At 36.2% G+C, this 15,811-nt stretch overlaps 1 protein-coding gene across 1 annotated transcript; it reads left to right on the top strand.

Moving 5' to 3' along the window:
- Positions 1–1,424: 1,424 nt before the first annotated feature.
- LOC306981652 (serine/threonine-protein kinase NIM1-like) lies at positions 1,425–14,400 on the top strand. The gene is made up of 7 exons (XM_079581280.1): positions 1,425–1,536; positions 6,308–6,593; positions 7,729–7,997; positions 9,333–9,503; positions 11,268–11,476; positions 11,548–11,682; positions 14,159–14,400. Exons 2-7 carry the CDS (start codon positions 6,320–6,322, stop codon positions 14,388–14,390), a joined length of 1,290 nt encoding a protein of 429 aa, XP_079437406.1. The 5' UTR covers positions 1,425–1,536; positions 6,308–6,319; the 3' UTR covers positions 14,391–14,400.
- The last annotated feature ends 1,411 nt before the right edge of the window (positions 14,401–15,811 follow it).

Here is a 15,811-nt window from a genome sequence, read left to right as displayed (position 1 = left end):
TGCAGGTTCACCGCTGTGCTGTGAAACCCGTCGAAGCGCGGTGGTGCGGTAAACCTGCAGACTGGAGCCGCTGCAGATTCAGGACCGCAGATTCACGGCCGTCTCGTATCGGACCCGTCCAGTCATCAAATCCGATCCAATCCGATACTCTAAAAAAGCCTGATCGGCTACCGATACCGATACTGAATATCGGATCGGTACATCCCTAGTCATTACTTTACATCACGTAGCTGCGCAGCTCCAATGCTAACAGTCCAGCCCTCATTAGTAAGCGAGATTTCTAACATTTTTCTTACAAAAACCAGCCTCGTCCCTTTTACTGTGCCTAACCCGGCGTTATCACAGGAGCAATATCTAGCTGTAGTAAGTTTTTAAAACAGAGACACCAGGCTTACAGTTGTTTAGAACGTGTCTTAAGTCCAATGCTATGCAATGTAAAACTAGCTTGTTGTGTAATTACGAGTACTACTTGTGTAATCACTGTCTAGCTACCTGAACCTATACATGGAAATCGGGCCATTACCAAAAAGCATTACATTTGCTTGTACACTGCAAAAAGTATTTAACTAGATCAGTATAAATATCTCAATGTGAGCATAATAATCCAAATTTGAGTTGTTTTGACTAGTTAAGATGTTGTTGGGCATTTATCCTAGATTATTTCACTTGTTCTGAGATGTTTCTGACTCGTTTCGATACATTTCCTCCTTATTTCAGGTCATTTTCTTTGCCAATGGGGTAAGAAAATTGGTCTCATCTCATTGGCAATTTGACTTTCTTATTTCAAGCGAGATTTACCCTAGAACTGGTCTGAAATGTCCTCAAACAAGCAAAGCAAACTTGGTCCGATCAGGAAAAGTGTCTAAATGAGTGAAAACCGCTCAACACAAGATACATTTCCTCAATTCAAGTCATTTAAGCCAATGTTTGATATTTACTTTTTGTAGTGTACTTGTTGCTATCTGTAGAAAAACCCTGAAAAATACTTTGTAACTGGGAATGTTCCACTTTGTTCGCCTCGTGTCCACCTCGTGTCCATGTCCTCCACAGTCCCTTGAGACACGTCTGAACTCTGCTCTCTAATCCCTTCAGGCTGGCGGCAGGACGGGCCACTCGCAGCTAATCTCTATGGGAACATTGGCTAATAGTCTTGCATAACATGTCATCTTCAACCCGGGAGCGATCAGGCTTCGAGGCGCTTCACCCGCGCAGAAACCACCGCAAAGGTGACGACAGAAGATGCGGCTGCGGCGGTCCGCTCAGGGGGGAGGTCTCTGTGGGTCAACAGGTCTCGTGGGGAAGCTGCTGTGGACGTTTTGAATGGATTGTCGCAGACGTGAACTGACACGAGGATTAGACTCAATGACACCATCTCAGAAAGGCGTCGTCACCGCGTGAGCTCAGTGAAGCAGCGAAGGTTCTGTACGTTCCCGTCATGGATCGTCATGTTTGGAGATGGTCCTTTTGTGCAGGAAACACGATGCTTTGTAGTGAAGGTGGAGGAGATGGTGTTGAAAGCTGCTGAGTGGGTTCCAGGTAAGACAAATCTTTGAATCTTTGGTTTTCCGTCATGTCTTTTATATTGGGAGATCTGCATTTTCCATACGTTCGCCACCCACAAAAATGTACACGCTACAAAAAGAAAATATCAAGCATTGGCTTAAATGACTTGAATTGAGGAAATGTATCTTGTTTTGAGCGGTTTTCACTCATTTAGACACTTTTCCTGATCGGACCAGGTTTGCTTTGCTTGTTTGAGGACATTTCAGACCAGTTCTAGGGTAAATCTCGCTTGAAATAAGAAAGTAAAGTTGCCAATGAGATAAGACCAGTTTTCTTGCCCCATTGGCAAAGAAAATGACCTGAAATAAGGACGAAATGTATCGAAACGAGTCAGAAACATCTCAGAACAAGTGAAGTTAGGGCTGCTCGATTATTGAAAAAATAATAATCACGATTATTTTTGTCATAATTGAAATCACGATTGTTCAAACGATTATTTGTTGCCTTTAAAAAAATCCATCAAAAAAGTGACAAAAATCCAGCAGAAAAAAGACAAAAATCCAGCAAAAAAGTGACAAAAATCCAGCAAAAAAGTGACAAAAATCCAGCAGAAAAAAGACAAAAATCCAGCAAAAAAAAGACAAAAATCCAGCAGAAAAAAGACAAAAATCCAGCAGAAAAAGACAAAAATCCAGCAAAAAAAAGGCAAAAATCCAGCAAAAAAAAGACAAAAATCCAGCAGAAAAAAAAAACAAAAATCCAGCAAAAAAAGACCAAAAAAAACTTTTTCGATGAATTGCACAGCCCTAAGTGAAATAATCCAGGACAAACGCCCAAGAACTTCTTAACTCGTCAAAACAACTAAAATTTGCATTATTATGCTCAAATTGAGATGTTTATACTGATCTAGTTCAATACTTTTTGCAGTGCACGCTTTTCAAACTGCTACTATATATATATAGTATTGTTAACAAAAAATATTCATGAATCTGAAGAATTGCTTCTCACCATCACAAAACTACCAAGCGTGTTTTTTATTTGTTTGCCAGTTTGAAAACAAAAACCTTGACGTTTCTGTTACAAAACAACATAAAAACCTCATTATCTTTATTAGACTTTGGTCGATTTTAGGGCCTTGGATGTGAAGATAGTTTTTCTGTAGTGAGAGATTTACAACTTTCCGTACGTTCGCCACCCTAGTGTACAAAAAAACATCTATAAAATCTACATTTTTACATATTTGTTTCCACTTCTTTTTGCATAAATCACATGACCTACTTGAAACTTTTCCCAAACTACCAAACATGTCATAATTTTCTGGATTTTCACTCTTAAAGGGGCTAGATGCAAGTTGGACATTTTATGCTCACTACTGCCACCTTAGGTCACAAGTGTAACTGTAGCTTCTATATGAACCTCGTGCATGACGGCAATTCAGACCTAAATAAACACCTTTCTGAGTGACAGTGCAGGATTTTAGAGGCACATCTACACCTTAGGACATTGTTGGAACATGTAGGGGGAGGAAAATACATTTTTAAACTCTGTAGAGTCCCTTTAAAATCCCAGTTTCGAAACTTAAAACTGAAAAAAAAAATGTTTCACAAAAGTGTGATTATATTCTGAATAATAAAATGTAGAGAGCTGCGGCTTTGTCTATTTCCAGAGCCGTGTTTGAGTCATATATGAGAAGTGAAATGGATTCGATTCGTTTATAGTTTTTCTGTAGTCTCCTCCAGAGCTGTTTAAAACTTCACTTTTTACAATGTCAGCATTTCATTTGGAGGAAAAGGAGTGAATTTAACATTTTTACTGAATTTCATCAGCTTGGACCTCATTCCCATTGTTGGCGCATGATTAAAATCACTGTATTTTTTCCTATTGAATATAATGGAAATAAGGCATTTGCAATGGACTTTACCCTGAAAACTTCCTGTTTTAAATCTCACTGAAATACAGCATAAAATCACTCAATCTGTGATATCAGGGTTTCAACTGAAAGAAAATTAGTGAAATTTGATATTTTTCCTGTATTTCATCAAATTCAACACTTGACGGCTGGCAGTGCTTGTCTTGTTGCCATGTTATGCAGTTTGTAAACTCTGTGTTTTTGTGATAACCAGAGTGCTGTGTGCGGAGCCTAAACAAGTTTTTTTGTTCTTTAGTGCAAAAGTATTACACTGCAAAAAGTATTTAACTAGATCAGTATAAACATCTCAATTTGAGCACAATAATCAAAATTGTAGCTGTTTTGACTAGTTAAGAAGTTCTTGGGCGTTTGTCCCAGATTATTTCACTTGTTCTGAGATGTTTCTGACTCGTTTCGATACATTTCGTCCTTATTTCAGGTCATTTTCTTTGCCAATGGGGTAAGAAAGTTGGTCTTGTCTCATTGGCAATTTTACTTTCTTATTTCAAGCGAGATTTACCCTAGAACTGGTCTGAAATGTCCTCAAACAAGCAAAGCAAACTTGGTCCGATCAGGAAAAGTGTCTAAATGAGTGAAAACCGCTCAAAACAAGATACATTTCCTCAGTTCAAGTCATTTAAGCCAATGCTTGATATTCTTTTTGCAGTGTAATTTGCAGCTGAAAGTGACCTCAACTCACAAAATTACCTTGAAAAAGAGCTGCAGTCTGGATTTATTCACGTGTTTCCCTCAAACATGGGCCTCGTTTTCAAAATAGAGACTTTTCTGCTTCAAAACTAACAACTGACTGTGACACTCCCACTGAGCTTTTTTGGTGTTGAAAGTTTTCGAAACTGTAAAAATCTTCACTCTAAACATTACTGTCGATTAATCACTTGTTAATTAAAAAATATTCATATATTTTATAGAAAACATAAAGACAAACAAATCCTCTTGTTTCCCCTCGGCCACAGCTTCAGTATGAGCTGACTGAAGATACAGCATCTGTTACAATGTCAGAAAAGTGGAAAATTCTGAAATGCAGTGAAAATGTCAAATTCAACTCCTTTTCTTCAAAATGAAATGCTAATATCACAGATATGTGAGATTTAAAATGTGAAGTTTTATGTCAGAAAAGTCCCAGGTTCTGCCATGGCTCCATTATATCCTAATGGGAAAAAAACATGATTTCATTCATCTGCCGACAACAGGAACAAAGTCCAAACTGAAAAAATACAGTAGAAATGTCAAATCTGACTCTTGTGCTTCAAAATGAAATGCTGACATTTTGAAATATATGACATTTATATGGTGACAGGAGAGCAAAAGAAAATTGGAAGTCCTGAATGTCTTTGTAATGGAAGTCAATGGGGCCAAGAACATTTTGACATAAAGAATCATCCACTACAGAAAAACTACTAATGCAGTCAAATCAATATTAGTCCAAACTTTGACACATCCAAACCTCTAAACACAGCCTTCATGGCCTAGAATCTGAGGAGCAGGATTATAAACTTGATTCTAGACTCAAGAGGAAGCCAGTGGAGAGACTTTAGCACAAGATTGATCTTCTCTTGGTCTGCATTAACAGTCTTGCAGCTGCGTTTTGAACTAGTTGAGAACTTTTCGGACACATTCCTGGCAGACAGTTACAGTAGTCCAGCCTTGATGAAACAAATGCATGAATACGTTTATCTACATCACTCTTAGGTAAAAGGTTTTGCATTTTAGTAATGTTACGCAAGTGAAAAAACGCTGCTGTCCAACAGAACTCCAAGGTTTTTTTTACTGTAGAGCTTGTCGATGCGCTAACCTTGTATAATCGGTTTTATCAGGGTTAATTAAGAAGGAGGTAACGGTCATCCAGGTCTTAATGCCTTTTTCGCAGGAGCTAAGCCTATCTAATTTATCTGTCTGACCTGGTTTCATTCATAAATACAGCTGTGTGTCGTCCACATAGCTGCGAAAGTTGTATATTTATTTTCAGATTATGTTATGGGACCATGCACAACATAAATAATGTTGGCCCGAGCACTGAACCTTGTGGCACCCCATAGCACACTCTGGAACACGGTGAAAGACTGTTGGTTTACATTAACAAATTGGCACCTATCATATCAGGGAGATTTAACCCCTTAACTCCCACCTGAACCGAGCACATTTTCTCCAGTTTGGCTTTACCCCAGTCCAAAAGCTTCTGGGAAAAAGGTGGGGAAATAGCAACAAAACTGAGACGAAAACAATTATGAAAATGTGACAAAAAAGTGAGAAAAATTTGAGAAAAATTTGACAAAAAAGTGACAAAAAATTGATGAAAAGGTGGCAAAAATGTCACAAAAATGACAAAAGAAATGACAAAAAAAATGACAAAAAGTGACAAAAAAGTGACAAAAATGTGATAAAAAATTGACAGAAAAATTACAAAAATTAGACGAAAAAATGACCAAAAAAATGACAAAAATGTGATAGAAAATTGACAAAAAGTTGATGAAAACATGACAAAAATGTGACACAAAATGACAAAAAAGTGACAAAAAAATTACAAAAATGTGATAAAAATTTGACCAAAAAAATTACAAAAATTAGACCAAAAAATGACCAAAAAATGATAAAAATGTGATAGAAAATTGACAAAAAGTTAACGAACAAATGACAAAAATGTGACAAAAAATGACCAAAAAAATGAGTTACAAAAATGAGTTGAAAACCCAACAAAAAAATGATGGAAAAAAAATTTTATGGAAAAAAGATCCTCTCGGTTCAGAGGTTAAACCAAGAGGGCGGTTCCCCTGATGCCGACGTCACATTCTAATATTGTGATCGATTGTGTCAAAGGCTTTTTCGAGAACCACAAATCTAAACAACTGCGTTTCCCGATTTGTCCTTTCTCGTCAGTGCGGAGGTGATATGCGTGTGAACCAGTACACGGTGATGAGCCCGCGGCCGTACCACAGCCGCTACAGCCTCACGGACACTTCGGAGGAGGGACCAGTGGAGGAGGAGGAGGAGCCTCAGCGGAAGGCCACGCCCTTCCAGCAGCTCACCTCCGACATGTGCCGGGACGAGCGCACCATCAAGGAGCTGATCATCGGCCGCCGCGTGGGTTTCTACAAGGTCCGCGGGGAGATCGGCTACGGGACGTTCTCCAGGGTCAAGGTGGCCTTCCACGCGCTCACCAAAGGTAATGTCCCGTCGCTGTGTCATGGGTTCGATCACCTTTAACCTGTTGACTCCCGCCTGAACCGAGAGGATCTTTTTCCTCACGTTATCAGATTTTTTTTCCATCATTTTTTTTTGGGTATTCAACTCATTTTTGTCACATTTTTGTCATTTTTTTGTCAATTTTTATCACATTTTTGTCATTTTTTGTCACATTTTTGTCATTTTTTGTCACATTTTTGTCATTTTTTTTTTGTTAAATTTTTTGTAATTTTTTTCGTCAATTTTTTATCGCATTTTTGTCATTTTTTCGTCAATTTTTTTTATCACATTTTTGTCATTTTTTTGGTCACATTTTTGTCATTTTTTTGTCTATTTTTATCACATTTTTGTCATTTTTTGTCACATTTTTGTCATTTTTTGTCACATTTTTGTCCTTTTTTTTTGTTAAATTTTTTGTAATTTTTTTCGTCAATTTTTTTTATCACATTTTTGTCATTTTTTTGTCACATTTTTCATCACATTTTTGTCATTTTTTGTCACATTTTTTTCATTTTTTTTGTCAATTTTTATCACATTTTTTGTCACATTTTTTTCGTCCATTTTTTATCACATTTTTGTCATTTTTTTGTCCATTTTTTATCACATTTTTTGTCACATTTTTTTCATTTTTTTGTCAATTTTTATCACATTTTCTGTCATTTTTTGTCACATTTTTTTCGTCAATTTTTTATCACATTTTTGTCACATTTTTGTCACATTTTTTTTCATTTTTTGGTCATATTTTGTCACATTTTTGTCATTTTTTCATCCATTTTTTGTCAATTTCTGTGACTGTGACGTCAGTATGGAGGGGGGCGGAGTCATGTTTTGGGTAAAAGAAAAATGTCATTTGCATAATAATTTGGAACACAGTGCATGTGCATTAAAGGGATATTTCAGGATTTTTGACATAGGGCCTCATTTCCTAGTTACCCAGAGTGTTGCTGATTTCTGATATTTTTTTTGTAATTCATGTACTTCTTATGTTTGAAGAGTCTAGTGGCGCTAGGCTAATGCAAGGCTAGCGCATTTCTACGATATCAGCTAGCCTGCATTAAAAACAGTCTCATCTCCATCCGTAGCTTAACAACCTTGTCTAATCTCCCCACGTTCAGACAAAGTGGCCATAAAGATCTTGGACAAAACGCGGCTGGACTCCCCGTCCCAGCGCCTCCTGCACCGGGAGATCCGCAACCTGGAGGCGCTGCAGAACCCCAACGTGGTGCGGCTGTTCGAGGTGGTGGACACGCCCAGCCGCCTCTACCTGGTCATGGAGTACGCCGGCGGGGGGGACCTGTCCAACCGCATCCACGTGGCGGGCAGGATGTGTGACCACTTTGCAAAGATCACCTTCGCGCAGATTCTGGCCGCCGTCAAGTACATGGTGAGACAAAAAGTATAGAAGGTGCAGTTACATGTATGACCTTAGGTGGCAGTAGTGAGTATAAAATGGCTAACTTGCATCTAGCCCCTTTAGCCCCTTAACCTCCCACCTGAACCGAGCACATTTTCTCCAGTTTGGATGTAATTGTACACCAGTCCAAAAGCTTCTGGAAAAAAGCTGTGAAAATGGCAGCAAAACTGAGACGAAAACAATGATGGAAATGTGACAAAAAAGGGAGAAAACATTGACAAAAAAGTGAGAAAACATTGACGAAAAATTGATAAAAAATTGATGAAAAAGTGGCAAAAATGTCACAAAAATGTCACAAGAAATTGACAAAAATGTGACAAAAAAAATGACAAAAATGTGACAAAAAAATGACAAAAATTTTATTAAAAATTGACAATAAAATGACAAAAAATTTATTAAAAATTGACAATAAAATGACAAAAAATGACATTAATGTGATGAAAAATTGACAAAAATGTGACAAAAAAATGTCAAAAATGAGACAAAAAATGACAAAAATTTGATAAAAAAATTGACAAAAAAATGACAAAAATGTGACAAAATGTGACAAAAAAATGACTAAAATTGTATTAAAAATTGACAGTAAAATGACAAAAATATGACAAAAAAAATTACAAAAACCCCCATTTGAACCAAGCACATTTTCTTCAGTTTGGCATTGCCCAAATCTTAAAGCCTCAAAAAAGTGACAAAAATCCACCAAAAAATGACAAAAATCCAGCAAAAAATGACAAAAAATCAGCAAAAAAGTGACAAAAATCCACCAAAAAAAATGACAAAAATCCACCAAAAAAGTGACAAAAATCCAGCAAAAAAGTGACAAAAATCTAGCAAAAAAGTGACAAAAATCCAGCAAAAAAGTGACAAAAGTGCCATAAAAAAAAGTGGCAAAAACACATAAGGGAAATAAAAAGTGACGACAATGACAAAGAGGAGAGAGTGCGTAAGAGGTGGTAAGAGGTTAATGCATAATGTTTTTTTGCAAATGTAATAATATTTCTTCCTACATTTGTTGTTTTTACCATATTTTTCAGTTTCAGAATATAATGTAACTCTTATGTCCAGCAGAAGTCTGAAGTTCTGTCTAAAGCAGAATCTCCATGACTTCCTTCTTCACTTCTGTGACTGAAGAGCAATGAGGCCTCAGCCTTTTTACTGGAAACAAAGAGCTCACTGTATTTAGCGTCATGTTACTGTCGCTCATGGTGTCTGACTCTGAAGAAACTCACTTCATATTTACTCATTTATTTCTTGTTGACGATATAAACTGACTAAATAAAAGCCTCGTTTTGCCTCGTGTTGCAGCACAGTCTGAACATCATCCACCGGGACCTGAAGGCGGAGAACGTGCTCTTCACTCTGTCCGGCTGCGTCAAAGTGGCCGACCTGGGCTTCAGCGTCCGGGTCTCCAACAGGAACCACCTCCTGGACACGCAGTGCGGCTCGCCCCCCTACGCCGCGCCGGAGCTCTTCCAGGTACTGCCGTCACCATAGCAACAGTCAACTTCACCTGAAATAAGACACATCAAAACACATCATCTTTTTCCTCACGTCATCAGATTTTTTTTCCATCATTTTTTTGTTGGGTATTACACTCATTTTTGTAACTTTTTTGTCATTTTTTATCACATTTTTGTCATTTTTTCATCCATTTTTTGTATTTTTCCCACAAACTTTTTATCACATTTTTGTAATTTTCTTTGTCACATTTTTGTCATTTTATCGTCAATTTTTATCACATTTTTATCAATTTTTTGTCATTTTATCGTAAATTTTTTATAAAATTTGTCTTTTTTTTGTCAAATTTTTTGTCATTTTTGGTCACATTTTTTGTCATTTTTTCATCCATTTTTTGTATTTATTTTTCCAAATTTTTATCACATTTTGGTATTTTTTTTTATCACATTTTTGTACTTTTTTTTGTCACATTTGTGTCATTTTATTGTCAATTTTTAAAACATTTTTTGTCATTTTTTTGTCCATTTTTTGTATTTTTCCCCCCAAATTTTTATCATATTTTTGTAATTTTTTTGTCACATTTTTGTCATTTTATTGTCATTTTTTAATAAATTTTTTTGTCCATTTTTTATCACATTTTTGTCATTTTTTGTCACATTTTTGGCATTTTTTCTTCCATTTTTTGTCAATTTCTTGTCAATGTCTTCTCACTTTTTTGTCACATTTCCATCATTTGTCAGATAAAACACCAAAGAAATAAAGCTCAAGTCTTCTTAAATAACGTCATAACAACAGGACCAAACAAATACCTTCCATGTCCTCTGTCCTTACTCCTTATTCCGACCCGCCCACTTTCAGTGTTGGGAGAATACTTTGAAATTGTATTTAGGGATGAAACAACTAATCGATCATTTCACTTCGGGTCTGAATTGCCGTCATGCACGAGTTTAATATAGAAGGTGCAGTTACATGTATGACCTGAGGTGGCAGTAGTGAGTATAAAATGGCCAACTTGCATCTAGCCCCTTTAACCCCTTAACTCCCACCTGAACCGAGCACATTTTCTCCAGTTTGGCTTTACCCCAGTCCAAAAGCTTCTGGGAAAAAGCTGTGAAAATAGCGACAAAACTGAGACGAAAAGAATGATGGAAATGTGACAAAAAAGTGACAAAAAATGTGACAAAAAATGACAAAAATGTGACAAAAAATGACAAAAATGTGATAAAAATATGACCAAATAATGACAAAAATGTGACAAAAAAATGTCAAAAAATTTATTAAAAATTGACAATAAAATGACAAAAATGTGACAAAAAAATTAATAAAATGTGATAAAAAATGACAAAAATGTGATAAAAATTTGAAGAAAAAATTACAAAAAATGGACAAAAAAATTACAAAAATGTGACAAAAAAATTACAAAAATGTGACAAAAAATTACAAAAATGTGATAAAAATTTCACCAAAAAATGACAAAAATGTGACAAAATGTGACAAAAAAATGACAAAAAATGTATTAAAAATTGACGATAAAATGACAAAAAAAATATTAAAAATTGACAATAAAATGACAAAAATGTGATAAAAATTTTAACAAAAAAAATACAAAAAATTGATGAAAAAAATACAAAAATGTGACCAAAAAATGACAAAAAAGTTACAAAAATAAGTTGATCACCCAACAAAAAAATGATGGAAAAAAAAATGTGATGACGTGAGGAAAAAGATCCTCTCGGTTCAGACGGGAGTTAAGAGGTTAACTTTGGACACTGTCGCTTTCAGGACGAGCCGTACCTGGGCCCCCCGGTGGACGTGTGGGCTATGGGGGTGCTGCTGTTCTTCATGGTCACCGGGACGATGCCGTTCCGGGCGGAGACCATGGGGAAGCTGAGGCGCTGCATCCTGGACGGGGCGTACACCATCCCGCCCCTGGTGCCCGCGCCCTGCCAGCGCCTCATCAAGGGCATCCTCAAACCCTGCCCCCTCGAAAGGTCAGTCTTCACTCAAACATACACAATAGGAACATGAAGAAGGGCGCGTCCTGAAGAGGTTTTGTGCACAGGTACGTGCTGGACCAGATGCTGGGCTGTGACTGGCTGCTGCCCGTGGAGTTCCCCTGGACGTTTGGGACGGCGGACCGCGACAGCCCCGTCCTGGATGTGGACAACAACATGGCCGACAAGGAGACGGAGATCAGGTATGGATGAGCAAGTCGCTGTTTGGCACCATCTGGTGGTGAAAGTGTAAAGTGCGTGTTCTATGATTGACTTCGAGAACCATCTTGATGAACTTCAGATGCACGTTTTTTTGCGTGTGGCTTTAGAAATATTGCGTTTATTCAGTAAAACCGACAATACACTAAATTGGGTTCACAAGAACAATATGAGAAATTACAAATAAAGATTTTTTGATGCATTTTTGTCACATTTTTTGCTGGATTTTTGTCTTTTTTTGTTGGATTTTTGTCACTTTTTTGCTGGATTTTTGTCTTTTTTTTGCTGGATTTTTGTCACTTTTTTGCTGGATTTTTATCTTTTTTTTGCTGGTTTTTTGTCTTTTTTTTGCTGGATTTTTGTCACTTTTTTGCTGGATTTTTATCTTTTTTTTGCTGGTTTTTTGTCTTTTTTTGCTGGATTTTTGTCACTTTTTTCTGGATTTTTGTCATTTTTTTGTTGATTTTTGTCTTTTTTTTGCTGGATTTTTGTCACTTTTTTGCTGGATTTTTGTCATTTTTGTCAATTTACATCCTCATTTTCTTCTCGTTTTTGGTCGCCATTTTGAAGAAGCTTTTAGATTTGGAGAATTTGGAGAACAGGAGAAAACATGTTCAGGTGGGAGTTAAGGGGTTAAAGGAACAGGCCACCGTTTTTCCATACTGAGATATGTTCTTACCTGAGCTTAGACGAGTTGATTCTCACCTGTCTGGTCTTTGGGTCTGTGGAAGAGCTTGGTCGCTTCTAACTTCACCCCCGTTTGGAGCTATAGGAATACTTTGGGAGGGGCCAAATGCTAACAACATCTTTGGTCGTTTTGCATGACTGAGGGCACACACAAAGACCAGAGTTTTTGTGACATTTTTGTTGAATTTTTGTCACTTTTTGGTTCAGTTTTTGTCACAATTTTTTGTTGTTTTTGTCACATTTTAGTTAAATTTTTGTCACATTTTTGTTGAGTTTTTGTCACATTTTTGTTGTTTTTGTCACATTTTTGTTGAATTTTTGTCACATTTTTGTTGAATTTTTGTCTCTTTTTTGTTGTTTTTGTCACATTTTTGTTGAATTTTTGTCACATTTTTGTTGAATTTTTGTCTCTTTTTTGTTGTTTTTGTCACATTTTTGTTGAATTTTTGTCACATTTTTGTTGAATTTTTGTCACATTTTTGTTGAATTTTTGTCTCTTTTTTGTTGAATTTTTGTCACTTTTTTGTTGAATTTTTGTCACATTTTTGTTGTTTTTGTCACATTTTTGTTGAATTTTTGTCACATTTTTGTTGTTTTTGTCACATTTTTGTTGAATTTTTGTCACATTTTTGTTGAATTTTTGTCTCTTTTTTGTTGAATTTTTGTCACTTTTTTGTTGAATTTTTGTCACATTTTTGTTGAATTTTTGTCACTTTTTTGTTGAATTTTTGTCACATTTTTGTTGAATTTTTGTCACTTTTTGTTGAATTTTTGTCACTTTTTTGTTGAATTTTTGTCACTTTTTTGTTGAATTTTTGTCACATTTTTGTTGAATTTTTGTCACTTTTTTGTTGAATTTTTGTCACATTTTTGTTGAATTTTTGTCACATTTTTGTTGTTTTTGTCACATTTTTGTTGAATTTTTGTCACATTTTTGTTTTTGTCACATTTTTGTTGAATTTTTGTCACATTTTTGTTGAATTTTTGTCTCTTTTTTGTTGAATTTTTGTCACTTTTTTGTTGAATTTTTGTCACATTTTTGTTGAATTTTTGTCACTTTTTTGTTGAATTTTTGTCACATTTTTGTTGAATTTTTGTCACTTTTTGTTGAATTTTTGTCACTTTTTTGTTGAATTTTTGTCACTTTTTTGTTGAATTTTTGTCACATTTTTGTTGAATTTTTGTCACTTTTTTGTTGAATTTTTGTCACTTTTTTGTTGAATTTTTCTCACATTTTTGTTGAGTTTTTGTCACTTTTTTTTGTCACATTTTTGTTGTTTTTGTCACTTTTTTGTTGAATTTTTGTCACATTTTTGTGGAATTTTTGTCACATTTTTGTGGAATTTTTGTCACTTTTTTGTTGAGTTTTTGTCACTTTTTTGTTGAATTTTTGTCACATTTTTGTGGAATTTTTGTCACTTTTTGGTTGAGTTTTTGTCACTTTCTTGTTTCTTGTTTCTTGTTACATCCTTGTTTCCTTCTCATTTTTTGTGGCTGTTTTGGTGCTTCTTTCCCCAAGAAGCTTTTTGATTAGGGTAAAGCCAAACTGGAGAAAATGGGATCCGTTCAGGTGGCAGTTAAGAGATTAATGGACTACGAGTCTGGAATAAAGTTCTTTAGGAGCATCATGCACAGGATTATAGATTATAGACATTTGTAAAAATCCGCATCAGCCTTAGACAAACCCGTATGGATCGAGCTGCAGTAACTGTTAACTCTCCATGTCCCACACTTCTCCAGCTGTAACCCGTCCCTCTCTCTCGTTCCCCGCAGAAGCTCCATGGACGCTCTGGGCTTCACCGAGGAGCACCGGAGGAACAGCCCGCTGTCGGACAGCCGCAGCCCGGTGGGGGGAGTGTACCGCATCCTGCTGCACCGCGCCGCCCTGTCCCACGGAGCTGACGCCCTCCCCGTGGTCAGGGGCGTGGTGCGGGACCCCAAGCGAGAGGGCCTGCGGGCCTATCGGGGGCTCAGGCACACCTCCAAACTCTGCTCCATCTCGTGAACAATGGCAAACATGGACGCCAACTTGAGGACTTCTGACCGTGTAAAAGACAGTTTTTTTTATTTTTACTATCACTATGTTGTTATTTTTTTTTACTATGGCACTTTTCCTAGCGTTTCATCACTTGTGACTTTGGATGAGTTTATATTTAAGTTTTATTGTTTATTGTTTATTCCAAAAAGCACTTTCTTTTGAATAAAAACATGTAAGCAGCTTGTTTTTCTTACTCAAATTGTCTGACGAGGTTTTAAAACAGGCTGAATCAGGACCAAACCACTTCTTTGTGTCAGTGAGGAATCTTTTCAGTTTACAGATGACTCAACACTGCCCTCTGCTGAGCAAAGCTTCAACTACAACACCGTAGTACACCGGATTATTGAACCGCTTAACTCCCGCCTGAACCGAGAGCATTTTCTCCAGTTCAGCTTTACCCAAATCCTTTAGGCCAGTGTGACGCCTCATTTTACCTACAAAACTAAATTGATCTTTTTCCTCACATCATCAAATTTTTTTCCATCTTTTTTGGGACCGGGGTATTCAACTCATTTTGTACATTTTTTGTCAATTTTTGTCAATTGTTTTGTTATTTTTGTCAAAATTTTTGTCCAATTTTTGTAATTTTTTTGTCCAATTTTGGTCATTTTTTTTGTCATTTTTTTGTCATTTTTTTGTCATTTTTTGTCATTTTTTGTAATTTTTGGTTATTTTTTCGTCACTTTTTTGTCAATGTTTTCTCACTTTTTGTCACATCGTCATCCTTGTTTTCGTCTCAGTTTTATTGCCATTTTCCCACCTTTTTTCCAGAAGCTTTTGGACTGGGGTAAAGCCAAACTGGAGAAAATGTGCTCGGTTCAGGTGGGAGTTAAGGGGCTAAATACTAAATACTGAATTTCTTATTTTTCCTCTACTGTTTTCTGATATGTCACTGCAAGATCCAAAAAAAGAGTTGACGTTTTGAGAGAAATCGTTTTTTCTTGTGCCTGATAGAGAGTGGCCGTCATCGCCCCCTGCTGGTTTAACCCCTTAACTCCCGCCTGAACCGAGCACATTTTCTCCAGTTTGGCTTTACCCCAATCCAAAAGCTTCTGGAAAAAAGGTGAGAAAATAGCAACAAAACTGAGACAAAAACAATGATGGAAATGTGACAAAAAAGTGAGAAAAAATTGACAAAAAAGTGACGGAAAATGACAAAAATTTGACAAAAATTGATGAAAATTACCCAAAAAATTACGACAAAATTATTTTTCAAAAAAGATGAAAAACGACAAAAAAAAATGACAAAAATGTGACAAAAAGTGGGGGAAAAAATGAAGAAAAAAAATTACAAAAAAGTTACAAAAATGACTTGAATACCCAAAACAAAAATGATGATAAAAAAATCTGATGACGTGAGGAAAAAGATCCATTTAGATGAGTTTTGT

This window comes from Gobius niger (genome assembly GCF_951799975.1).
Source record: "Gobius niger genome assembly, chromosome: 22".
Lineage (NCBI taxonomy): Eukaryota > Metazoa > Chordata > Actinopteri > Gobiiformes > Gobiidae > Gobius > Gobius niger.
Note: the sequence above shows the minus strand (reverse complement) of the source record. Positions and strands in the feature narration are given on the sequence as shown.